The sequence below is a fragment of the Capsicum annuum genome, chromosome 9, assembly GCF_002878395.1.
Source record: "Capsicum annuum cultivar UCD-10X-F1 chromosome 9, UCD10Xv1.1, whole genome shotgun sequence".
Classification (NCBI taxonomy): domain Eukaryota; kingdom Viridiplantae; phylum Streptophyta; class Magnoliopsida; order Solanales; family Solanaceae; genus Capsicum; species Capsicum annuum.
In genome coordinates, this window is record NC_061119.1 from 32898764 (window position 1) to 32925905 (window position 27142).

The following is a 27142-nucleotide window of genomic DNA, read 5'->3' on the forward strand; positions in this document are numbered from 1 at the left end:
GTTTTTAATTTAATTTTTTTCCTTCTTCTTCAATGTCTAAAATCTCCATTTTTGTCAATGTCCAAAATCTCCATTGCACCATATTCACCACCATAAATTTTATCCCACCAACAAAATTACCACAACAATTAATTTCTTCTAACATTGTTCTTCATCCGTAACCCATCGTTTTTTCTTAAAAAAAAAAAAATTCTCAGCTATAATGGCCATTATTGTTTCAAAAAATGGTCACTCGACTGTTGCCTCTGTGTTTTAAATGGTAGTGACCAACACATTTTCGTACTTTTTCTATTTGTTTTTCAGCTATAATTTAAAAAAAAAAAAAAAAAAAAGCTAATATGGTAGCAAGCTCCATTTTTGAATGGATTAATAATTAACAGACAGAGAGGAGAAAGTCGATGATGAATCCGACTTTTTCGATGAGAATTCACTGAAAAATATCCTTGCTACAAAATTTTATATTTTTTTTTATAAAATTTGATTTTGCCCGTTTAAACGTCAAATACAATTTGATTTTGTTCATTGTGAAATTGACATTGATTCAATGAAGGTGGAGGATGAATTATGTTATTTGGGGATGGGGTTGGAATTTGAAGGTGGGGTGATGAAGAAACTGTGTTGGTTGGGGTGGGGGTGATGAAGAAGAAAATGATTTGGGGTTGGGGTTGGAGTTTCGGGGTGGGGGTGATGAAAAAGATGATGATTTGGGATGGTGGTGATGAAGAAGATGATTGTTTGGGGGTGGAGTGAGGAGATGGATGCTGGGGGTTGGGGGAGGAGTATTTTAGTTTTTTTAAAAAAAAAATCATTAATTTTTAATTTAAACGCGCCATTTTTTATTTAAATAATTATGTATTTTTCACGTCAGATCTAGAGAGTAAAAAGTATCACTTTTTTATAGTAAAGGTGTGTAATAGGTCACTTATATAGTTTAGGTGTGGATTCGAATTTTTGACTTTTGTTATTTAATAGGCTGGACGCGTCTAAAATAAGTGTAACATACGCGCCTTAGAATGGGGGTCGCGAGGAGGTAATAATATCACTTTTATACAGTTAAGGTGTGTAATAGGTCACTTATATAGTTTAGGTGTGGCTTCGACTTTTTTGTATAGTATGGGGTAAAAATGATGTCTTTTCCCTATATATAATTCCACGAATAAAGTCCGAAGAGGATAGAGTGCACGCAGACCATTCACTTATTTATGAGAGTATGAATGTATAATCCCACGGGTGGAGTTTGGAGAGAATAGAGTGTACGCATGTTACCACCAAGAAGGCATAAAACGAACAACAAAATACACAGTATAATTTTGCGAGTGAAGTTCGAAGAGGATGGAGTGCACGCAGACCATACACTTATTTATGAGAGTATGGATGTTGTTTCCGATAGATGAGGAGGCAGAAGCTATTTTAACTCGGGAGAACCTAAAGAAGAGGGGCAGACATGTGCTCCAAATGTTATTTTTGTGAACATATTGGAGAGACAATTAATCATTTATTTCTTCGTTATGTGGTTAGCCAGCTTTGGAATCTATTTTCCAGCTTCAGAGGCACAAGGTGGACGATGCCGGGAAGAACACGAGAGGCACTAACTAGCTGAAATTTTGAGGGTGGTGGCAGTACTAACAAAGACAGATGGAGAATTATCCCAGCAGTAATATGGTTAGGGTTGGCAATGGGGCGGGGCGGGTGTGAGGCGGTGTGGGTTTTAGACTATGTGGAGCGGTGCGGGTTTTAGACTATGCAGGTGTGCGACGGGTTTAAGTAAGTTTTTTTTTTTAAATGGTGCGGGGCAGGTTGCGGGTTTAAACTAAAAATAAGTTTAAAATTATTATTATTCTCATAAATCTACCTAAAATTATATGTATTCTTCACTTAAAATTTTATGATGCTTGAAACAACATGTATAATACTACAAATAAACAATTTTATAACTTTTTAAATTTGTTTATTCATCTTAATGAAAAATTGTTATTTGATCGTTACTTGTACACGTGATACTTTTCTGATAATTTCTTAGTGAAAAGTGATATAATAAAAATTGGTTGTTACTATTTCCTAGTATTGAAAATATTATGATTTTCAGTGAAAAAGAAAAAATATGAGGTGGTGCGGTGCGGGTATGAGTATTGGGCGAATTTATGCGGATTTAAAGGTGATCCGGTGCAGTGCAGAGCGATTTTAAAATTTGCAGATTTAGAAAAAATCCACACCGCACCATATGGTGGACCATTTGGAGAGAAACTCTAGGTGTTTTGAAAAAATATTAGTTCTCTACAAAATTTAAAGATGAATTGCATTATTGGTGCAGCTCAGAATATATAGATGACCCCATTTTTATTGTAGACATCCTAGGGTCCTTGAAAGATGAGATAGGATTTAGTGTTAGTCTACTGTTTTTTACTCTTTTGGATGTAGATTCAATGATGTGTATATATAGAGAGAGAGTCCGTTGCCTTGCCAATAAAATGAAAATCATAAAATTGGAACATTTTTGGGTGAAGTATGCAGCAAATGCAAGCAACAATAACATAGTTGTTTGCCTCTTGCAGTAGTTCAAAAATGCTTATTGAGTTAATTGCCTTCCAAACATCAGAAAAATCAAGATAAACCTACAGAGGCACATAACATAACCCTCTACTGTATCATTGAACTACTGGCAAGTCATCTCTGAGTGTGCCATGGTGTCGATGAGGATAATATGCAGGGGGGAACGGTGAGAAAGCTGCAATGGTACAACCAAACTCAGAGGCCTATATACCTTAAGTTAATAGACTCTCTTTTGAACAAATGTTGGGAAGAATAGAGTGATGAAAATTTTGGACATAGTCCAAGTGAGTTGTGCATCAGAAACGAGTAGTGATTTGTGCAAATAGAGCCTTGAAATCCTTAGTTGGAGTGCCAGTTCCCTCAGGTTTTGAGGCCAGATCAAATGCCTTAAATTTTGCTTCCTCATACTGCAGTGCCTGTCAAAATCGAAATGCCTCGAAGACTTTAGTCTTAGAAGATGAGCAAAGTTCTAGAGAATGAGGTTGATGAAAGCATGAAGTGTTGAAGCTGACCAAAGTAAGAAGCAAAGGACCTAGATAGAATTCATACAAAGAGCAGAGGCCATTAATATACCTGAATGCAGACTTCTGCAACATCAGCTCTAGCGACAGTTTTAGTTTCTGTCTGGAGAAGTTCATCGTCCTTTCCAACAAGTAGTTCCCTTATACCACCTTCTTTATCTTGTAGCCCTCCAGCCCTGAACAAAGATGAGACAATAGAAATGACGACCAAACAGTAAATCTTGAGCAATGAAATTTGGGATGATTGCACGATGAAAGTTATTTCACCGGGATAATTAAGTAGTGAGTTGAATATAAAAATGAGAACAAGAACTTTGAATAAATTACTGCTGTTCAAGGAAGTACATTTCTCTAAATTTACTTGTTGAAGATATAATTAAGTATATAAAGGTGTGCTCTTTCCAAAAGCTTAAGGTTTTAGGTGTGTTGGTCACAAACTTCAACATGGTATCAAGTCTCACCTCTATCCATTATCAACAACAACAACAACAACAACAAACCCAGTGTATTCCCACTTACGTGGGGTCTGGGGGGGGTAAGATGTACGCAGTCCATACCTCTACCTCTGCTGAGGTAGAAAGGCTGTTTCCGAAAGACCCCCGGCTCAAGTAACGAGATATCACACAAACACATAGTACAGCACAGAAGCAGATGACATAACATAGATACGGCACCCATAAGGAATATAAAACAGAGTAAAGCATGAATGCAGGAATATAAAGCAGAGGACAGCACACATTTTCGTAATAAACATGGAACACGGAACACGGAACATTGAATACGGAATCCTAACAGGAATACCCCCACCAATTAATTCCCTACACTAGCGACCCGAACTGGCCCTAATCCTCTACCGTAATTCGCATCTTCCAGACCTTCCTATCTAGGGTCATGTCCTCGGTGAGCTGTAACTGTTCCATGTCCCGCCTAATCACCTCACCCCAGTACTTCTTCGGTCTACCCCTACCCCGTCTAAAACCATCCAACGCTAGCCTCTCACACCTACGGACCGGGGCATCCATGCCCCTCCTCTTCACGTGTCCGAACCATCTCAATCGTGCTTCCCGCATCTTACACTCCACTGAAGTCACACCAACCTTCTCCCGGATAGTCTCATTCCGAACTCTATCCCCTCGGGTCAGTCCAAACATCCAGCGCAACATTCGCATTTCTGCCACCTTCATTCTTTGAATGTGGGAGTTCTTAACTGGCCAACACTCCGCTCCATACAGCAAGGCCGGACGGACTACCACCCTATAGAATTTGCCTTTAAGCTTGGGCGGCACCTTCTTATCACACAGCACCCCCGATGCGAGTTTCCACTTCATCCATCCCGCCCCAATACGGTGCGAGACATCCTCGTCAATCTCACCGCTACTCTGGATCACGGACCCGAGATACTTGAACTTATCCCTCTTCCCAACCTCCTGTGCTTCTAGCCTCACTACTACCTCATTCTCCCGCCTCACGTCATTAAACTTACATTCCACATACTCTGTCTTGGTTCTGCTCACCCTGAACCCTTTAGACTCCAGGGTTTGCCTCCACAACTCTAATTTGTCATTCACACCCCCTCGAGTCTCATCTATCAAGACTACATCGTCTGCAAAAAGCATACACCACGGCACCTCCCCTTGGATACGCCGCGTCAACACATCCATTACTACAACAACAACAACAACAACAACAAACCCAGTGTATTCCCACTTTGTGGGGTCTGGGGGGGGTAAGATGTACGCAGTCCATACCTCTACCTCTGATGAAGTAGAAAGGCTGTTTCCGAAAGACCCCCGGCTCAAGTTACGAGATATCAAACAAACACATAGTACAGCACAGAAGCAGATGACATAACATAGATACTGCAGCCATAAGGAATATAAAACAGAGTAAAGCAGGAATGCAGGAATATAAAGCAGAGGAAAGCACACAGATTCGTAACAAACATAGAACACGGAACACGGAACAGAACATTGAATACGGAATCATACCAGGAATACACCCCCACCAATTACCTCCCTACATTAGCGACCCGAACAGGCCCTAATCCTCTGCCGTAATTCGCGTCTTCCAGACCTTCCTATCTAGGGTCATGTCCTCGGTAAGCTGTAACTGTTCCATGTCCCGCCTAATCACCTCACCCCAGTACTTCTTCGGTCTACCCCTACCCCGTCTAAAACCATCCAACGCTAGCCTCTCACACCTACGGACCGGGGCATCCATGCCCCTCCTCTTCACGTGTCCGAACCATCTCAATCGTGCTTCCCGCATCTTACACTCCACTGAAGTCACACCAACCTTCTCCCGGATAGTCTCATTCCGAACTCTATCCCCTCGGGTCAGTCCACACATCCAGCGCAACATCCGCATTTCTGCCACCTTCATTCTTTGGATGTGGGAGTTCTTAACTGGCCAACACTCCGCTCCATACAGCAAGGCCGGACGGACTACCACCCTATAGAATTTGCCTTTAAGCTTGGGCGGCACCTTCTTATCACACAGCACCCCCGATGCGAGTTTCCACTTCATCCATCCCGCCCCAATACGGTGCGAGACATCCTCGTCAATCTCACCGCTACTCTGGATCACGGACCCGAGATACTTGAACTTATCCCTCTTCCCAACCTCCTGTGCTTCTAGCCTCACTACTACCTCATTCTCCCGCCTCACGTCATTAAACTTACATTCCACATACTCTGTCTTGGTTCTGCTCACCCTGAACCCTTTAGACTCCAGAGTTTGCCTCCACAACTCTAATTTGTCATTCACACCCCCTCGAGTCTCATCTATCAGGACTACATCGTCTGCAAAAAGCATACACCACGGCACCTCCCCTTGGATACGCCGCGTCAACACATCCATTACTAACGCAAACAAAAAGGGACTAAGAGTAGATCCCTGATGCAATCCTGTCAGGACAGTGAAATGCTCTGAGTCTCCTCCCGCCGTCCTCACCTGGGTTTTCGCTCCCTCATACATATCCTTAATTACTCTGATATATGCCTGCGATACTCCACTCACCTCCAAGCATCTCCAAAGCACTTCCCTGGGGACTTTGTCGTACGCCTTTTCCAGGTCGATGAACACCATGTGCAGATCCTTCTTCCTCTCCCTATACTGCTCCACCAACCTCCGTACTAGGTGGATTGCCTCCATCGTCGAGCGGACGGGCATAAATCCGAACTGGTTTTCCGAAATAGACACTATCCGTCTCAGCCTCACCTCGACCACTCTCTCCCAGATCTTCATAGAGTGACTCAGTAACTTAATCCCCCTATAGTTATTGCAACACTGAATGTCCCCCTTATTCTTATAGAGGGGGATCATGGTACTCCACCTCCACGCCTCGGGCATCTTTGCCGTCCTGAAAATTTCATTGAACAATGCAGTCAACCACCTTACACCAGCCTCTCCAACGAACTTCCAAAACTCCACCGGTATCTCATCCGGCCCCGTCGCCCTACCCCTTCGCATCCTGCGGACTGCCTATCTAACCTCGTCTACCTTAAAACGTCTACAATAGCTAAAATCCCGACACTCCCCTGAGTGCTCCAGTTCCCCTAACACAATAGCTCTGTCCCCCCGTCATTCAAGAGCCTATGAAAGTACGACTGCCATCTCTTCTTTATGTGGCCGTCCTCCACCAACACTCTACCGTCCTCCCCCTTAATGCACCTCACCTGATCGAGATCACGACCCTTCCTCTCCCTAGCCTTAGCGAGTCGGAACAACTTTTTCTCCCCTCCTTTCCCCTGTAACCCTGCATACAAGCTCTCAAAAGCGGCCGTCTTAGCTGCCGTGACCGCTGACTTCGCCTCCTTCCTCGCTAGCTTGTACTCTCTCCTGTTTACCCGCTTCTCTTCTTCGTCCTTACTTTCCACCAACTTAGCATACGCCTTTTTCTTGGTCTCCACTTTCTTCCCCACCTCTTCATTCCACCACCAATCCCCCCGATGATGTCCGGCCCGGCCCCTCGAAACACCCAACACCTCCCTTGCATTCTCCCTGATGCACGTTGCCACCCTGTCCCACATATTATCCACATCCCCCCTACCCCCCTACCTCTATCCATTATCAAAAAAAAAAAATCTCTGCACACTTAGACCATGAAAAAGAACCAGGTTTACACATTAGGGGCTTAGTGACACAGGATCCAAGTACCTGTAAGCATGATTTATATATGTTTCTCACTGATGATCCCAGTGAAAGCTTTGATGGATTACCTAATTCTTGATAAGTTCTGCAGTTGTTTCATCCAAATAAATTCAAGTTTCCAGTATTCTGTACTACGCATGAGCGTACTTTATATTAGGTAAGACTTTGGTGAAGCATAGTTGATCGATTGACAATTTGTTTCCCCATCTTATGGAAGATGACTGATACCTTTATAATGGATATGTTTAACTAGAATTATTACTGGAAGAAATGAATTACATGCTCCATAGAGACGAAGGATGACAACACTGAGAAATACAAGCAAGTCAGTATACAACAATTCATCTCTTCTTCTTTTCTTAAATATTTTGATCAGCACGCTTATTATTGGGTTCCTTCAGTAGGTAAGATACTCTGCTCTTCCTAATAAATGCTCAGGAATTTTGTTCTATGCATTACGCATACATAGTCAGGTTTTTTTATTTCACTTTATCCTTGAGTCATATTCACTGCACTCTATTTGCACACAAGTGTATTAGGAATTTAGCCCTAAGAAAAGAGAAATTATTACTTTCCCTGAAGCTGGTCACAACCCAAGGGCCAAGCCCATGACACGTACTGTCCATCTTGGCTTAACGTATCCCATGGAGTACGCGTACCAAAAGAACTTGTGATCTAGTAGTTCATTCTTCTCACCATTTTCAATGTGGATTCGTCTTAAAGTGTCATGTGCATCCCCTCTCCCTTCTAATAAGTGCCAGCCAAGAAGCCTATCCGTCCCTCTTTTTGACCAACCCTCATCACCCCAACTTCCATCGTAGGAGTCATACACCCCTCCTTAGGGACTCAACATCCTTGCCGAGATTTGCCCCACGTTCGTACTGCAAGGATTTCGCTCTGAATCATACTGCAAGGATTTCGCTCTGAATCATACTCGTCACAGCCCAAGCACATGGTACGTATTGTTCGCTTTGTCCAAAATGACCGTATGAACTTGTGCTCTTTCTTATATAACACTTCACTCTTCTCTACCTTCCGGTGTGGAATTTGCCTCAGGTATCACAGCACCATATAGATCCAGCACTATTTTGGCTCAACGGAGTTTTTCTTGACAACTAATTTCCCAAATTTGCTTCATATTTCTTTCAAACATGCTATTCTTTTACAGACTTAAAAATCGCATTTGCGAGGCTTAGACTTTATAAACTGTTTAAAATGAAAAACTCTTGGTTAGACTGATCCAAAAGACTTTCTATACTAATAGGATAGTGCTCTAAACTAAGGAGTACGACACACACTTTCTTTCTTTTGTGTTTACTTCACATGTAATATGGCTTAAATATCTATTAAGAGCACCATATAATTTGCATATTCAATATTTTTTCCATCTTTATTCAGTCGTAAATGAATATATTGATACAGATATGAGCACTGAAAAACAAACCTTATAATTGTATATGGAATTCCAGAGTCAGCCAAATATTGTTCAGCCTTTCTCTTCCAAATCTGTAACCTTCATAAAAGTTAGTCTACCAGAATTTATGGATGACAATAATTCCTCAAAAAAGAAAAAAGGTCAAAAGGTAACAATGAGAAACTAATCAAGCATCATCCAACTTAAAGATGTCACTAGTCAGCACTGTAACATTATCAGTTCCCGTGAAGTTACATTCTTTTCCAAGTATGCATAACTGGAAAATAGTTATCCTTTCCTAAGATGCGAGCGTAGGACCAACTTTAACATCTATACAAGTTATAACATCTAATATGTTCATGTGATGGCAGCATCATTAAGGAATGCACTTATTAAAAGAATATATATTACATCTAATGTAACTTCGAATAGCTTCTGATATTCGACTATGAGAAACAAAAACTTGTAGGAAGATGAAATAGGTAAACAGTATGCATGCAGCCTTACATTTTTGCAGCTGTGGAAATGGTTGGTCATTGTGGCCGTCAAAATGGCAGCAGAAATAAAGCAAAGAGAGTATTTTGGCAGGAAAAAGATAAAGGAAAAGTATCAAGTTACAAACCAATATATTCCCATTCCCCAAACTATTCAAGGGGTGGTTAGGATTTGTCCCTCCCATTGACCCGACTAGCACGATCTGCTTCACACCAGCTGCTTTAGCTGTAAAATGCATATTGCATATCTTAGATGCAGATAGAAGGATATTACAAATACCAAAATTGTCCAAGATTATTCCATACCAGCATCTATTTGGTTCTTTTGGCCAATCCAATCCACCTAAAAATACAAAGGCATTAAATTTTGTTTCAGACAACGACAAGTAGAAACCTGAGGATGGATATGAGTACCCAAAGAATGATTTACCTGTTCAGGATTTGCCCCATCCTCAAAATAGAATTCAGGTCTTCCACCTTTTGTTGGATCAAATCCAGGTTTCATTTTTGGCACAGCACTTGTAAGAATAACGAGAGCATCGATACCTTGTATAGCAGGAACAAGACTCTCAGTATTCCTGATATCACCAATATAAACATCATCTGCACCACAAATTTTTTGTTTGCTTTCCTCTGTTCTAACCAATCCTCTTGCTGTATATTTCTCTGACCTCTCCTTCAACTTCTTATAGACAATTGATCCTACAAGATAAATAACTTGTCAATGAAAGATCAGCGAAATTGTTGAGCGTGTTAGGAAGAGGAAAATCTCAATTTACAACATACTCTAAAGCTCATAGTGACCACACATGATTGATTCTAGCATTAGTCATTTACCAAGAAGCCCACAAACAGAAAAGACCAAATTCCAAGAGAAGTTGTATCTCTGGTATACTCGGGTTGAATATTCTTCAATTAGAACCATCTAAGTCATTGTATGAAAGTTCTTAAACATTTTTAAGTTCAGTCATGTGTTTACATAATAAACTGCCAATTGAAATGTGATGATAAATTACAAATAGACCAACTAAATTCAGTCTAGAGCATACAAGCTATGAGTATGTATTGAAAACAGCCTAATTGATGGATGATCCTAATTTCTAACTATAGATAAACAACACTACAAACAGCAGAAAAGTAAATTCTTGCGCTATCAAGATCCTCCTCGATAGATTTGAGAAGAAACGCTAATATGACAACAGTTTACACATTTTGTTGCAAATCACTTGTAATAGGACTTAAACACGAAAATGAACCTCATCTCTTGAGCTCCTAGCTCTTCTTTTAGAGTATTCTTTTTGAAGGAGGGGGGGGACAAAGATAAAAGCTCTACCCTCTAAATCAATATGTATCACTGATATTCACCCAAAGGTGCGTTCTAATGGTCAATGACGTGGATTGAGAACTATGAGGTCTCAAGTTCAAATCCGCTCACAAGAACACTAAATGATTTCTTCCCATTTGTTCAAGGCGAAAGGTAGCACTTACCACGTGCAATTAGTGCCAGCAAGCTGGCCCGAACAGCATGAAAACAAATGTACCAGCTGATCTCCTCTCAACAATTTTCTACCATATAATACCTGGTTTCTTCTTTATCACACCCATAAAAATTACAATGCCGCAATCCCACATTGCCCATTAACATTACTTCCTCAAAAGTGAACTTATAAACATAAACCCCAAAATTAGCACCCAAAAAACTATATAAACAATCTTTTGGAAAAAAAAAAAACATATGTTTATACTGAATTCGCACCCCATAGCCACAAAATAGCAGTAGTTACAGCAGTACTCCACAAAATAGCAGTAAAAAAGGCAGCCCGGTGCACCAAAGCTCCCGCTATACGCAGGATCCGGGGAGAACTTTAATCTACTTTGGTTTTGAAAATTAGCCAAATTGACTCTTGAGAACCGAAATGTGACAATTAAAAAGGAGCGAAAGGATTAACAGGTACTAACACAACTGAAGAATAAAATAAAATCATGAAACCCAAAAAGGGAAAGAAGGAAACTTTACCAGTTTTACACCAGCTCAAGTACAGGATATATCAAAGCATGTAAGGATGAAAATACTGGAGAAAAAGAGCAGCACAACAACAAATACTCCCTCCTTTCCAAAATAGTTGTCACGTTTCACTTTTCAACAGTCAATTTGACTAATTTTCAAAGCTAAAATAGATTAGATTAATTTGATATCTTGAATTAAAATTTAGTTATTCAAAACTTATACGAAAAGTCTGTCTCGAGCGGGGCCTATTGGAAACAGCCTCTCTACCTCACTTTCTGAGATAGTGGCATAGATTGCATACATCCTGCCCTTCCAAGACCCCACTTTGTAACACTATACTGGGTATGTTGTATACAAAAAGTACTACAAATTGTAACTTTTCTCATATCTCTTGAAATGTTGGTCAAACTTCATAGTATTTTGGAAGGGAGTGAGTAATATGAAAAGGTGACACCAAGAATAGTAACAGGTACTAATACAATCTAAGAACAAGATAAAATCAAGAAACCCCAAAAAGGAAAACATGGAAACTTTACCAGTTCTACCACCAGCACCAGTAACAAGAACAGTATTTATGCTCAAATCAGCCATGGCCAACACTGAAAATCTGCTAAATTTCTTGTTTTTGTTTGGAAATGAAACATATGATGATGAGGTAGCAGTTGTTACAAGTGTAGAAGACAATTCTGGAAGTCTATGATTTACCAAACTTAATTTATGACATTGGTAAGTAGATACACGTGTCAAGGTAGCCATTTTTATAGCAAGAAAAAAAAAAGTTACAGTAGTAGTCTATTCAAGAATCAAATATTGTATGTGAACTAAGAAGTTAATAGTTATTCCTATTTTCTCATATTTTTGTGATTAATTGGTAGTTGGGATTTTTGTATGTTGTCTTATCCATTTGTTAGATTTCCATGTCACCTTATCAACTTCCTCACGGGGTTAATGGATTTAGAGTTGGGTTTTAGATTGATATGGTTTACTTATTGGGCCTATAAAGTAAAGTTGATGGGTTGGAGTTACACTTTACCATTGGGCCTAAAGACATTGTATCCATATATATCCATATAACAAATTTCAAGTACGAAGCTAAAAATTACACAAATACACAACTTATGTTTCCAATATTACAAAAACTCCCAACTCCATAAACATATTACAAAAATCTCAACATATACACAGAATGCTATGTATATGTCGGCTATGTTATGTATATTAATAGGGAGAGAGAGTAAAGTAATTAAAAAAGTGGGAGAGGGTGTAATTACTTCCAAAAAGGTTGGTATTTATGTTATTTATTCTTGTTTTTCTTTTTTTGGAAAAAATATAGGGCATACCTTCTTTTTTTTTCCAAAATGTAACAGTATTTTTCTTGTGTACCTGTAGTTTATATCAAGTAATAAAGGACACTATGATGGAGTGAAGAATCGAGTGGAGATAATGAGAGGAGAGTTGGATATGCAAAGGGAGGTGCCATGGTATGGAGGTTTGGGGACAAACCTTGAAATTTAAGGATCGTTTGGTAGAGTGTATTAGAAAATATAATACATGTATTAATTAATGTGTATTACTTGTATCTTGTTTGGTACATCTTTTTATCTATGTATAACTAATGTAAGCAGTAGTTATACACTCTATTGTGTATTGCAGTGTGTATTAGTAATACGCTCTATTTCCTATGTATTAGTAATACAAAGACTTTTAACACACGCATTAACTTATTAAATAACCTTAATGCCCCTCAATTCCCTGTCAAAATATTTCACAATTTCGTTTCCCGCCATTTTAATTTTCAATAGTGAATCTTCTTAAAATATTTCACAATTTTTTCCCGCCATTTTAATTTACAACAATGAATAGTTGATTTAAATAATCGTCACATATTTTTGTTTTGCTTCGAGGGTCTTTAAGAAAATTAAAAAAAAATTGTCGAGACTATTCTTTAATTTTACATCTTATATTTTATTTTTGTTTCGACTATGTTAATCCGTCAGCATAATATTTCATGCGCAAAAACAAAGGTCTTGCAATCAATTCTAAATCTCTATATACTAGTTCAACAATACTAATTATGTTTGATCATGACAAAAGAACTTTGTTGCAAAAAAAGTGTACAAAGTCAAAGAAAGGTATTTTTGTAAACAAACACTTCTTTTGTAGAAATTATGTAAAATATATTATTTCTTACACATCAAACCAAACAATGTATAAGAAATAATACATGCATAACTAATACAAGCATAACTAATACAAATATTACTAATGCAAGTATTACTAATGCACTATATTCTGTATTATTCTTAAACACTCTACCAAACGACCCCTAAAAGGTTTAGATTAAGCTAACAGGTCTAAGTTAGAGGACTTGGAATGCAAATTTAGTGACGTAACTCACGAGGTAGATGTGAAAGTGAGGATGATACTCAAGTTATATCCAAGAGAGAAAGCTTTAAATATCTTAGATCTATAATCTAAGGAAGTGGTGACTTTGGTAATGACATTACACATAGCATTGGAGCGAGATAGATGAAAATGATGCTAGCATTTAATCTCTTGTGTGATAAGAATATGCCACTAAAACTTAAAGATAAGTTCTATAAAATGGTTGTTAGATCAGCAATGTTGTATGGGGACGGATTGTTGACTAGTTAAGAACTCGCATGTTCAAAAAAGAAAAAAAAACTTAGCGAAATAAGGATGTTGAGATGAATTTGTGATCGTACTAGGAGAGATAAAATTAAGAACAAAAATATCCAGGATAAGGTAGAAGTGGCCTCCTTGGTGGACAAGATGAGAAAAGCGTGACTAAGATGGTTTGGGTATATGAAGAGGAGATGCTCAGATACCCAATGCGTAGGTATGTAAAGATTGACATAGTAGGTCTGACGAGAGGTAGAGGTAGGTCAAAGAATATCAGAGAGAAGTGATTAGACAGAACATGGCACGCCTACAACTTATCGAGGACATGACCCTAGAAAGGAGGTTATGCAGGTCGAGGATTAGGTAAAAGATTAATAAATAGTCGAGCATTGCCTAGTTTTCTTATCTGTATGATTATTACTACTTTTATTTTTTTATTCGTTGATTTAAATATAATGTTGTTTCCTTTGCTTCAGTTATCATATTATATGTTCTCTTTTCTTCATTATTTTCATGTTTGGTTTGATATACTTTACTTGAGTTGCAGTTCTATCAAAAACAATCTCTCTATCTACATAAGGTACTGCATCCTACATTAAAACTGAGATGATTCGAGTACGTGAACAGAAAGAGCACAGATGTCCAGTAAGGAGGTGCGGGAGTCTGGTGGTGATAGGTTTAAAAAAAGATAGAAGTAGATCAAAAAAGAATTAGTAAGAAGTGATTAGATAGAATGTCATGATACATTTACAGCTCACTAAAAAAAAAATATGACCGTAACAGCATGAAAAGGTTGAGAAATATAGTAGAGTACTAATAGGAAGTAAAGTATTTTCTCTGCACAATGATATTCACCTGTTTCCATACAGGATATACTATTATTATGGTAGCAGCATCTTATGTTTTGAATTTTACTACTTTTATTTCTTTTACTTTGGTTATCATTAATATTCATACAGTTAGTTCTTTCCTTTTTTTAATGTATTTATTTAGTTTACTCTTTTATTCTTGCTTCTTTTTCAAACTTTTTTCTGAAAAATGATTTTTTTGAGCCGGGAATCTGATGAAAACAGTGTCTCTATCTTATGAGGGAGAGGTAAGGTCAGTTACACGCTTGTGAGAATTACCGGGTATATTATCGTTACTTATGTGTATGTAGACATAATATACCACATGTACTAATATATACATATCATATACCTGATATATACCATCAGTATTCACCACAAAGAAAAAATAGAAAAAATAGAAAAGAAGATGGTGATGGATAATTTTGTTTTTCAATAGAGATGGAGACAAATGGTGGAGCTAGGTGAACGTCTTTGGAAAGCCTTACAAGTTATGATGACACTAGGGTACAATCATATCATGAATTGTTCCTATGATGGGAACTCTAAAATAAACTCTAAAGATGAGAGTAAGCACAATATTTAACAATTTAAAATATTTAAAAGTATATCTTCATTTGGTCAATTCTCAAAAAATATTAATTGAATATCGAAAGTTATATTTGATTCTATTATTATAAAAGCGCTTGCTGGAATAACTTGTATTGATCGAATAGAAGCTTTTCTTTTGAACCTGCTTGGGTGGATTTATTTTCAGTGTTTTTAAGTCAGAATGACTTTACGCATTTATTTTTAAGGCAAAAGGTCAAAAGTCAATAAGTTAGAATTCATAACTTATGCCTTTCGTTGTAAGTCCATCCAAAAGGTTCCACTCCTATCCGATGAAGAATAGACCCAAGAGCCATCCATGAACAATCGATTTTTGTTTTGTATCCGCACCGCCAGCAAGAAGTGAATGAACATAAATTTTTTTTGAATATCATGAATATCCTCAGTCATCATTGTTCTATTAAAATTATTGATCTTTAATTTTATTTATTTATTCACTTCATTAAATGCTGATGTCACTTCCAAAAAAATAGTCTAAGTCAGTCGATCACTATATCATTTCTTCCACGAATTTGCCAAGTCCCAATCCATCCACACAGGCCTGGAACCAGCTTATGTTAAATCCAATATAGTTGTTAATAATATCAATTTGGCTTCACATGGAAATGGCAGGCCACTAATGACATCATCCATACCCATCAGTACCTATAATTGCACAACATTTCATAGAGTCACAATCTTCAAAAATTATAAAATTTCCAAGCCACATTATTGTGCTGATGCCAGGTTGATGATAGAGTACTAATATCAAATATCCATCCACTAATATCAAATATCCATCCAATCATTTTGATGTGTTACAGTAACTATCTTGCAGGAATATATAGTCAAATTTCTCTGTTACAATATTTTTTCTTTGAAATGATTTTTCATGTAAGTTATAACAAATCTTTGCACAAATAACGGCGTTATAAAGATTTTCATTCTATTATGCTCTTTTTTAAGCCAATCTTCTTGTCATTTGGACAATAATACAACTTGTGTCAACCCCTTATATATCTGGCTAATTGGTTTGTAGTCCAATCATAATAAGCTGGAAAAGATGCAAACTTTATCCTTTGGAATAATAACAATTCAACTTTATTTTATATTATTATATAATCATAGAGAGGTAGACTGATACAAAAATAGAAAAGGGAGAGTTTATTTACAGGATTTGTTGAAAGGAAGTAATAGACTACTAATTAATAATTGATAATAATGACAACAAAACAACTACATCAATTTGACAGGAAATTTGGATCTTCCCAGAATCATTCTTGATTTTTTTTTTTCTCCCAACAGCAACAGCAGTAATCATGATGATATATACTACTTCTGATTCTAAGCTGTGACAGATGTCTCAACAGCAACACCAGAGTAGTTAACTTCAGCCAGCCTATCAACTTCCCAAAGTTGTGGTATTGCTTCCCTTATGTTGTGGATACTTTCTAATGCATAATCTGCACCAACTACTCTTTGGGAATTTCCAACCTGGAAATAACAGCAATACACACACGGTGTTAGACTCAGTACGAAGTTTAAGAAAGATAAACTTTCGCCCACGTACCATAAAACAACCTTAGAACTAGTTGTCTTAAACATGATTTTTGGGATACACAGTCTCGTTATTGCTAAATTACAAAGTTTAAAATTAAGAATATTCAAATATATATATAGAGAGAGAGAGAGATGTGACGTTATTTGTGGTACAAATTAAAGAGGAAAGAGTCTCGTATGAAATGAAACTAAGGGAGTACAACAACTACTTACCAGTACTGTATCAAGACCTACACGCTTGCCAGCTAGAACGTTACGGACACTATCTTCAAAGAAAAGCTGAAAAAAGCATAAATTTTCCATATGAGTACACATTGAGATAGCAATGATTCTTGAAGTAAACAATTCAAGCAATTAACCAGTTTGTTCTTACTGTTCTGTGTGGGTTAATGTTGGCAATCATTAAAGCGCGTTCAATGGCAACTTCTGAAGGTTTGCAAACAATTGGTGTCTTTGGCAACACTGATCCAGCCTTAGGTTGAGAAAAATGTCCAATAATGTCGAAGATCTCAGATCCGTTAGTAGCAGCAGCGTTACAGGATGTGGCTGAACCGATGAACTCAATGTCGTCTTCATCATCTGATGGAGTGCTCTTGTGAATTGGATTCAATGTCTCGAAGCATAAAATCCCCTCGAAACAATCTTTCAAGCCAAGTTTATTCAGAACTTTGAGAGCATGGACCTTATCAGCATTAGTAAAGATCTGTTACACCGAAAAAGGGAACATTTAGAAAATGCTTCAACCAACCATTTTCCCATGGCCAATGTTAACGAAAACGCTTATGGATTGTGTATATATATACTTACAACTTTGCGGATGGGAACGCTCAGCAAAAGACTTCTCAGAACAGGGTCAGGCCTCAAATTTTCGTAAGGTAATCTCCCGTGGACAAAACTGCAGAAAACAAATTGGCAAATTTAAGCTCAATAACCTAATGCAATGACAGTTTAAAATCAATTGAGTCCATATGCTGCTACAAATACTCACCTATGGTACTCATCATAGTCGAAATCATAACCAATAGCCTGCCAAAAATAAACGAGTTGTCTCGTTAAGTTAAAAGTTCTCAAAATAGAACTTTGTTTCGAGGATTAAATTTGATACTAGAAAGGGTCAAAAGAGCTTTACCCTGAGGCCTGCCATTGTGGTTCCATAATTCTTGTACAGTAAATTACCCAACTCAGCAATCTTGCTTTGATCAATACCAAGTTTTTCCACCATATAATCTACAGAAGCACATAAAATTCCTAAATTAGTCACAAGATTACCATTTCAAAAGGGTGTTATTTAGTCTTAGAATTTTGACAAACAATCAAGTATACCTTCAATGTTCTGTCGAACACTAGCTGCCAAACCAGTACTAAGGGGATAAAGAGTGTCATCTAGATCTGTAAATTCCAAAATGCTTTATCATCAAACTCACCAAAAGATAAAAGGTGAACTAATGAAGAAATGGAATTTGAACTAATTCTTCTAGAAAAAATTAACATACCGAAAAGAAGACAGTCATATTTTGGCCTCTGAACATGCCCATATTCCATTTTGGCCTATAAAAACTTGAGTAAAGAAGCGAAATACGTAAGAACAGTTGTCAAAGATAATCTAAATCCACACAAACCAATTTGAAAATTCAGTTTAAGTCTCAATCTACACTTCTTCATGATGGCTTCCCAATTATTGAGAGTTTCACAAAACAACAACTTGAATCAACACATATATGATTATTTACAACAAAAGAAAAGGGCTATTATTCTATATGTCCCTACTAGTTTTTTAGTTCATAAAAAAAAAAAAAAAAAAAAAAAAACAAAGCGACAAGTCCATATCCTACTACTCATTTTTTATGTCAAACCAAAAGAAAGTGGACCCTTGACCCTCAGAATTCACAAAAATTAAAAAAGAAAAACTTCTCCAAATTGAAAATTTGCAAGCTTCTTCAAAGTACAAATCATTAGAACAATTATATTATTATTATGAAGAAGAAAAGCTAATATCATCCAAGAAATTAACATCAAATATACATCTGTTTCTGATGAAAACTTACACAAACACCACCAGCAAATAGCAAATTAAAAGAAAAAAAAAAAACAGGAAACTTTCCCCTTGTATTTCTCATTTTGGTGTCAATAACCAAAAACAGGAAAAAGAAATCAAACTTAAGATAATAAAACTGTTACATTCATGAATCAGCACAGTTTCACGGAAATTTTAACATGACAAATACTGTAAACAAAATTCCAAGAAAACACCATTAATTCTTCATTCTTCAATCATATATAAATAGGTTTAGCCAAAAACTAGTTTAGTGGATCAAAAATTTAACTTTCACCCTCCAAAATACAAATCAAATGAACATATTTTGGTTCCAACAACATCAAAAAATACAATCTTTTTCACCCATCATTATGCAAAAATGGATAACCGAGAAGTAATAACAAGTTAAATCACTAACCAAAACTAGTTTAATGGATCAAAATGTTAACCTCAACCCTCCAAAATACACATGAAAATGAAAATATTTTGGTTCCAACAACATCAAAATACAATCTTTCTCACCCATCATTAACCAAAACTCGTTTAATGTTTCAAAAAATTAACTTTGACCCTCCAACATTCACACCAAAATGAATCAACTTGGTGCCAGAAACATCAAAATAAGCCCATTGCCAATCTTATATTTTTCAATCTCTCACCCATTAGTGTGCAAAAATAATACTCCCTCCGTCCCAATTTACGTTACACCCTTTAAATTTCGAGATTTAAACAAGTCTTTCCTTTATCTTGTAAATATTTTGAATCGTCAATTATTGTAATAAATAGTATTTTTGTAGTAGTTTTTAAATATTGTGATTCCATAACCGAATTCACCGTCAAAATTAAACTGCTTAAACTCTCGAAAATTCCAACTTTGTCATGTAAATTCACAATGACAAGTCAATGATTAGCCAAAACTAGTTTAATGGGTCACAATGAACAAACTTTGGTCCAAAAAACATGAAAATACACCCATCACTACTCACATATTTTGCAGTATTTCTCACCAAACAATAAGCAAAAACAAGAAATGGAGAAAACCCAAGATAGAAAAACGTACCAAGAATCAAAATGGGGACGATCAGAGAGGTGAGAATGAAGAAAGGCAGAGAAACTTTCTTTGTAGTTTTTGTGTAGTAGTGTTTTTGTAAGAAGAGAAGAGAAGGGGGAGGAAAAAGAGTGGCATTCATTGGGTTTATATAGCAAATAAATTGCATCTTTTCCCTGTTTTAAAAGTATAATATACTATAATATATATTGGGAGTAATAGTAACTGATTTATTTTAAAAACGGAAATGGCTCAAAAATATTCTGAACTATCTGAAATAGCTTAAAAATGTTCCTCGTTAGATTTTTGACTCAAAAAAATCTCTTCATTAAATATTTGGCTCAAAAATATCCCCTTCTTTAACGAAATTCGGAAAAGGATCAAAAATACCCCTAAACTATCTGAAATGGCTCAAAAATATCCTTTTGTTAAATATTTGGCTCAAAAATACCCCTCCCTTTAACGAAATTCCACCAAACATGCCACCTAGATAAAAAAAAACACGTGACTATGCCACATTACCATCATGTAAAAATGTTAGTATTTTTTAATTATATGACATTCCTTTCTTCTTTATTTTTATTTTTTTAAAAGCAGTGAAACGGAAAAACCAAAAAATCAATTTTTTGCTAATTAATTTATTAGTGTTTTAAAAGTTCTAGATTTCACCTTTTCATTAGTGTTTTAAAAGTTCTAAATTACATCTTATTATTGTCGTTTGGGATGAGGAACAGCTTGATCTTGATCTGATATTGACTCGGAGGAGGAGCTAGAATTTTAACGTTTAAGCTTGCAAATGTTGATGTACTAATAATTGAGTTGAATTTACTACATGCAAATTCTTTTTTAAAATAAATGAATTTCTTTTAACACTTGTTTAATCATTCGAATTAAATTCATTTTTCTAAATTCAGTTTTGATAAATAATCTTATTATTTTTAAAACAAGTTTGAAAAGAAGTAAAATGATACTTAATATTGATAAATTATTCTTTAATTATGCCATTAATTAACTTTTTGAAGATGTGTCTCACATTCAAAGATTCATTAATTTTAGATTAGAAGAGGTATTTATTAAATCATTTTAACATAAATATTTTGAGTAAAAGCTAGCAAAACCAAACACATCTTTTGAGTAACTAATTTGAAGTTTAGTTTGAAATTTGTTACTTTTACGAGTGAATCTTAATTTTAACTTTTATACTAGCCTAATAATTAATGAGTTTATTAGTTTAATGAGACTCTTTTGTTGTATTTCACACTTTTAAACCTATTAACAGGTAAAAACTTATTTTTCAGATGATCAAAGGAATTTGATAATAGCGATGTTACATTTAATAAATTTTTTCAAAAAAAATATTATGTAACCACCATTTGTCTACTTTGATTAAAAATAAAAAAACCGTGTAAGTTTTAGCCGTTTCACTGACGTTTCTAAATAAAAATACAAATAAAGAAGAAAGGAATGTCATATAATTAAAAAAATACTAACATTTTACATGTGGATGGTAATGTGGCATAGTCATGTAGTTTTTTTTTTTAGCTAGGTGGCATGCATGGTGGAATTTCGTTAAGGGGAGGCGTATATTTTGGCAAAATATTTAACAGAGGAGTATTTTTAGCCATTTCAGATAGTTTAACGGTATTTTTTATCCTTTTCAAAATTTCGTTAGAGGAAGGGGTATTTTTAAGCTAAATATTTAACGGAGAGATATTTTTGAGCCAAAAATCTAACGAAGGACATTTTTGAGTTATTTTAGATAGTTCAGGAATATTTTTGAGCCTTTTCCGTTTTTTAAAAAAAAAAAAAAACCGCTTAAGGATTTTCTTCGACCTTTCCATCCATTTTTTTAGATTTTTTTTTTAAAAAAAGACTTTTCGTTTTATATTTATTTTGAAAAAGTCGTTTTTCTTTTTGGCTCTCCGTTGGTACTGTTTTCTTGTCACTCCATATTACGTATTTTATTTGAATTTGACTAAATTTAAATTTATTTATTTTATATTTTTCATTTTTGGGTATTTGAATCATTTTTGGGTGTTTGAACCTGAAATTTTTAGTTAAAAATGACATATTTTGAATCATTTCATCATAACTCATGTTAATTTTTTCTTTGTATTTTTTTATCTTAACTTAGTATTAGATATTCATATTGAGACCGGATTAAATTCGAATTCTCATTTTGGAAGGTTCATTTTTATAGACCTGCTTCCAACACTTTTTTTTGTTTTCAAAAACTTAAACATAACATCTTTAATTGGGAGAATCTTAGTAGCTTAGTTGGTTAGTTACCTGAGCTCTTACCTTGTTGGTGAGGGTTCGATTCCCCACATTGTAATCCCCTCCCCATTCCCCTTCCCCTACCCCCAATAAAAAAAAAAAAAAAAAAAAAAAAAAAAAAAGATCTTTAATTGAGAATGAACAAATCTCAAACTATCCTACTGTAATTCATATTGATCTCTCTGTTGTAGTCTGTGTAAATTTGCACATAATTTAACTATCTGCTACTTGCGTATATATTTTCTTCAGTATCATAAATACAGTAGAAAATAATGTGTCAATAATTTCGTTATTGTTATTAGTATTCGAAACATGTAAAAGATCTTCATAATGCCAATAAAAAGAAGAAAAAAAAACACAATATATATTGTTTCGGAGTTATAAGGGCAATGATGAATTTAAAAATTAAATACTATAAGATTAATTGACCACTCAACTGCCTAATATACTTTCCATTGTATCATGTTATTTGGTTATCACATTATTTGATAATTATTATTCATTTTTACTTTCTGAATGCGATGTAAGTTTTTTTTTTTAACAACTTGTTATGTCCTTTTTAATTTTGTATTTTTATTCATACTGCTTATATTGGTATTTCTTGAGTCGAAAGGATCTTTTGAAAATTGCATGTTTACCTTAAAGTAGGAGTAAAGTTTATATATGATCTATATTTTTCAAATTTTTATTACAAAATTATATCGGATATATTATTATTGTTGTTTTGGAAAAATATCAAAGACATGATAAGTTAATTGAAGACTTTGGGATATTTAATAAGAACGTCCCTTTGTATTGTTGTTAGGGTACTCATATTTGGAGCCACTATACAGGATGTTCCATCTTTTATCTCTATTCAATACATATTTCAACTTTCAAGATTGCAATTAATTAAATTTATTTTAAAAGTGTGGTGTTTATATTATTCAAACGAATATTCGTCTGAATTTCTTACCTATAATTAATAATGAGAAGAAATTAGATCCTCTACCTTCTCTTAGAAATTTGGTAGGTAGACAGCAGCCATAAACTTATGATAAAGTTAAACTCAATATAAATCAAATGATAATATGATACAATAACATTTACATATTCAGTGCAATCTCACGGATGAAAATCAAGAAAGATCAGAGTTATATAGATATTATTTCTATCTTTATGAGGTAGAGATGATATTTTTCGAAAATTATTTTCAAAAAGAGAAGAAAAATATGGTATGCTGAAAATATTGAAGTAAAAAGGCACTGACAGTATGAGTAAAATGATTCAGTATGATTTCACAGATAGAAATTGAGACAAATCAGAGTTAAATATAGACTTTATTCCTATCTTTATGATGTAGAGATAATATTTTTCGATAGACCGTCGATGAAAGAAAATTGTTTTTCAGAAAAGAAGAAAAGTATGTTATGTTGAAAATATTGATGGACTGACCATATGAATTAAATTGAATAATTTCTCATAAATGAAAACAAAAAAGAGATATATAGTATTTAAAAATCAAATTGAGAATGATTATAACTACAGTTAGTCCCAAAAACATGTTACATGTTAACTCTTATAACATATGCTATAGCTTAGTTCATGATTGATATTTGAGGATCAAATTTCCTCTTGAACAATTTAGTCCAATAGATATTTGTGGTTGGTATGAAATTATAGAACATAGAAGTTGTTTCTAGAAAGTTTAGTGAGGGTAGATATACATTAGTGGTGGTGTTGCAAGTATTAACATATTAATTGCTTGCTCGGAAGTATATAATGATAATTTCATTTTTCTTAAAAAAGAAAAAAACTTATAGCAAATAGGTTCTGTTATTACTAAATAAGATACGTTGATGAAGTGATATTGCGAATCAATCAATTTAAAATATTAAATTTCGTCTCTAATTATTTTCTTCCTTCAATAATTATCAATTTATTTGCAACTTTTATTTTCAAAAAAAAAAAAAAAAAATGAATGGTTGATGATTGGTAGAGCAATATTCAAGTATTCAACTTATAACATATGAATATGTCAAAGCATTTCTCATTAAAAAAATAAAAAATAAAAATCCAAGGTTTATGTCAAAAAATTGTCCACCATATATAAAACATCTATTTGAAATGAAAAATCATTATACTCATGGATTGTATCAGGTGCTTCAAAATTAATACTCTTTTTAACTGGTACATAGGTATAGTATTAATTGCATAGATGCATCCAACAATATGGAAGTGACTCAGAGCTTCTGGATTGGGTATGGTAGGTAGGTTTAGAGGCTTTAAATTAATTATACTTATATTACTCGCTTGGTTGATCAAATTTTCAGTTTATTTGAAATGTGTGTTTTTTTTTTAAAAGAGTTTCTCAAAAAAGATATTTTGGAGATTAGCAATAGTGTTTAGTTAATCAATTAAAAAAAAAAATTGTCAATAATAGAGCAATATTTGTGCTTGACAGGTTCAAGTCTCTTCATTTATTTCCCAAGCTTCTGCTATTACCTAAAAATATTTTTTAAGGAAAAAAAAAAAAGATCATGTCCTTTTGGCTTCTATAAAGTCAAAAATGTGAAATAAAATTACACTCAATGACCTTGAAAATAGTAATCTTAAACTTTTGACTCCCGCTTATTTCATTGGTACAAACTACAACATGTTTGATCTTAAACTACAGTCACTTTCTCATCATCAAGTTACTCCAGAAGATTAGTTGTCTAGCTAGCCATGTTTATTGCATGCCTATTGCCTTTGCAATCAAACATAACTACTCTGGGCACATGCAAGGATGTTGTGTTCATACTTCTGTATATTTTAGGGAGGAACAAAGCAACATGTTATAATTAGTAGCAACGTTGTTTTAGGGTATTTTCAAAAATATCAATAATACTAGCAAAGAGTTGATTGCATGTTCAGATGGTCATTTAGTTAATAATCATATTTTTTCGAAATGCAGATACATTAGTCGTCTTCCCAAGTTAATTATTCTTCTAAACTATATATTTATTTTATCCAGAAAACAAAATAAGACAAACCAAATTGCTTTTCTGAACTTGAAACTAGCTAATTTCAGTTCCAGTCTCAACTTAGGGCGTGTTTGATTTGATAGGAAAGAAATGCTTTTCATAAAAAAAATGTTTTCTTGAGAAATTATTTCTCAGATAACAAGTGGTTTGGTTACTTATTTTCTAATATTTGATAAAGTAAATAAATTAATAATATATCTCAAATATATTTATATGTAATGTGTGTATGTGAAGAAATTTCTAATTTCATCACAACTGGTTATCTTCTACCGGCTAGATCTAAATAACTTTGACCATCAAATTAGTGGCGAATAGCCAGAAATTTAATTTTATGAAGGATGTGTAAGTTTTCTTCACACAATTGTTTTAAGATAGTTCAAATTAAATACACTCTCATAATAATTAATATTTAACTTTAGTACATCATATAATATTTTAACAAAAGATGTGCATCGAATCATTCTTCGGCTAAGGTGGCTCCATCCTTGCGTCTAAGCTTATACAAATAAAAAAAAATCACTTAATATTTAATTTTTAATGTTCATCAGAATTTAAACTTGAATATTTTATAATTTTTATCTGCATCATTATTTATTAGTTCACGCCCTTGAATGTAATATTAAAAGATCTTTCTTGATAATGATGTGGAGGATATTCTTGTCCATATAACTCACTAATCACATGCTTCAAATGAATAAAAGGCCATAGTTCTTGGAACCTTACAACGTGAATGATGATCCATCAAATCTCACAACATATTTCCAACAAGTACAAAGTGTACAGCTCAACCTTTTTCTTTTTTACTATATTATTATTTAATTTGAATATATATGGACGTAGGTGAAGGTGAAATTCATTAGTTCATTAGCCCCAAAGATTTTTTTTACTATATTTATTTAATTTGAATATATATGGACGTAGGTGAAGGTGAAATTCATGAGTTCATTATCCCAAAAATTGTGGAAGAGTGGTAAGTACTCCTCCCTTCTTAAGAAGAGATTCCGGATTCGAGTCCTGCGTATGGAATTACCTTTGATAGATAGTATTTTATCCTTCATGATGTGACTTTTCAGCGCAAATTGAAATTAGTCAGATTTCAACTGTGAATATCAAACACCAAATTGAAAAAAATAAAATAAAAATTCATGATCTCATGTTATTGTTTGAAAGAGTGGAATTAGGTATATATATAGAGAAATAATGAAGTGTTTAGTTTGAACTGTCTTCCAAGTTCCGACTTGTGAGCTCTAGCTGTCCACCCAAATTAATTAAATGTTTGATCTATTTGCTTGTTTTTTGTTCTAGACAAATAATATAGATGGAAAGTGTGGGGTGGTGAGGATGAAGAATACGGGTTGTGGAGGGAAGATGAGGTTTGTTGGATGGAGGTAAGGGTGTTAAGTGGGTCAGGCCGGGTCAACCTGAAATCGACCCGTTAAAATTAGCTGGTTTGTGGGCCAGGTCGGGTTAGAGTTAAGTGGGCCAGGGCAGTTCCGGGTTAAACAGTAAAAAATTTAAAAACAATTCTGAAGCGGCCCACTTAACCCAACCCGGTCTAACCCACCTAAACCCGATCAAAACCATTTAAAGAATCGATAAAACCCGGTTAAAAAAAAGAAGTTTTTTCCAATATACATTATATCTACCCACCTATATACATTTTAAATACGTTGAACAATATATATACACTATATATATATAGTATAAACTACATTAGAATTTAAAAAATATATACACAATTACACATGTATACGTAACATTTAATATATACGACTATACGTACTACTTTAAATAAAATATATACAACAATATATATATACTACAATGTATATATATAGTTATATACTAATTTATAAAACATATACACATGTATACGTTAAATATATACGTCTATAGAAGATATATACACATATATACGCACCATTCAATATATATATGTACTACTTTAAATAAAAAATATACTACAATATATATATTCTACAATATATATATATATATA

The 27142-nt window shown here is 34.5% G+C and overlaps 2 protein-coding genes across 2 annotated transcripts; both read right to left on the bottom strand.

Annotated features, from left to right (window-relative positions):
* Window positions 1-2457: 2457 nt before the first annotated feature.
* Window positions 2458-12086, bottom strand: LOC107842885 (uncharacterized protein At5g02240). Its single transcript, XM_016686926.2, has 7 exons — window positions 11676-12086; window positions 9562-9833; window positions 9438-9474; window positions 9260-9357; window positions 8668-8729; window positions 3124-3247; window positions 2458-2966 (listed from the first exon to the last, which is right to left on the bottom strand). Exons 1-7 carry the CDS (start codon window positions 11893-11895, stop codon window positions 2847-2849), a joined length of 933 nt encoding a protein of 310 aa, XP_016542412.1. The 5' UTR covers window positions 11896-12086; the 3' UTR covers window positions 2458-2846.
* A 4210-nt stretch (window positions 12087-16296) lies between these two features.
* Window positions 16297-20034, bottom strand: LOC107842883. Its single transcript, XM_016686925.2, has 9 exons — window positions 19874-20034; window positions 18272-18335; window positions 18102-18167; window positions 17908-18005; window positions 17767-17804; window positions 17586-17673; window positions 17152-17481; window positions 16992-17057; window positions 16297-16712 (listed from the first exon to the last, which is right to left on the bottom strand). The coding sequence occupies exons 2-9, from the start codon at window positions 18318-18320 to the stop codon at window positions 16563-16565; spliced, it is 885 nt and encodes a 294-aa protein (XP_016542411.2). The 5' UTR covers window positions 18321-18335; window positions 19874-20034; the 3' UTR covers window positions 16297-16562.
* Between the last annotated feature and the right edge of the window lie 7108 nt (window positions 20035-27142).

What these genes read in the sequence shown, in the direction of transcription:
- LOC107842883 (XM_016686925.2), bottom strand. Translation starts at nt 18,320, where the DNA reads ATGGAATATGGGCATGTTCAGAGGCCAAAATATGACTGTCTTCTTTTC. An exon ending in GACTATGATGAGTACCATAG is followed by an intron (nt 17,674 to 17,766) that starts GTGAGTATTTGT and finishes TGTTTTCTGCAG; the next exon opens with TTTTGTCCACGGGAGATTAC. An exon ending in GCGTTCCCATCCGCAAAGTT is followed by an intron (nt 17,482 to 17,585) that starts GTAAGTATATAT and finishes TCGGTGTAACAG; the next exon opens with ATCTTTACTAATGCTGATAA.
- LOC107842885 (XM_016686926.2), bottom strand. Translation starts at nt 11,895, where the DNA reads ATGGCTACCTTGACACGTGTATCTACTTACCAATGTCATAAATTAAGT. An exon ending in TGGGGAATGGGAATATATTG is followed by an intron (nt 8,730 to 9,259) that starts GTTTGTAACTTG and finishes TGAAGGTTACAG; the next exon opens with ATTTGGAAGAGAAAGGCTGA. An exon ending in TTGCAGAAGTCTGCATTCAG is followed by an intron (nt 2,967 to 3,123) that starts GTATATTAATGG and finishes CGATTTTGACAG; the next exon opens with GCACTGCAGTATGAGGAAGC.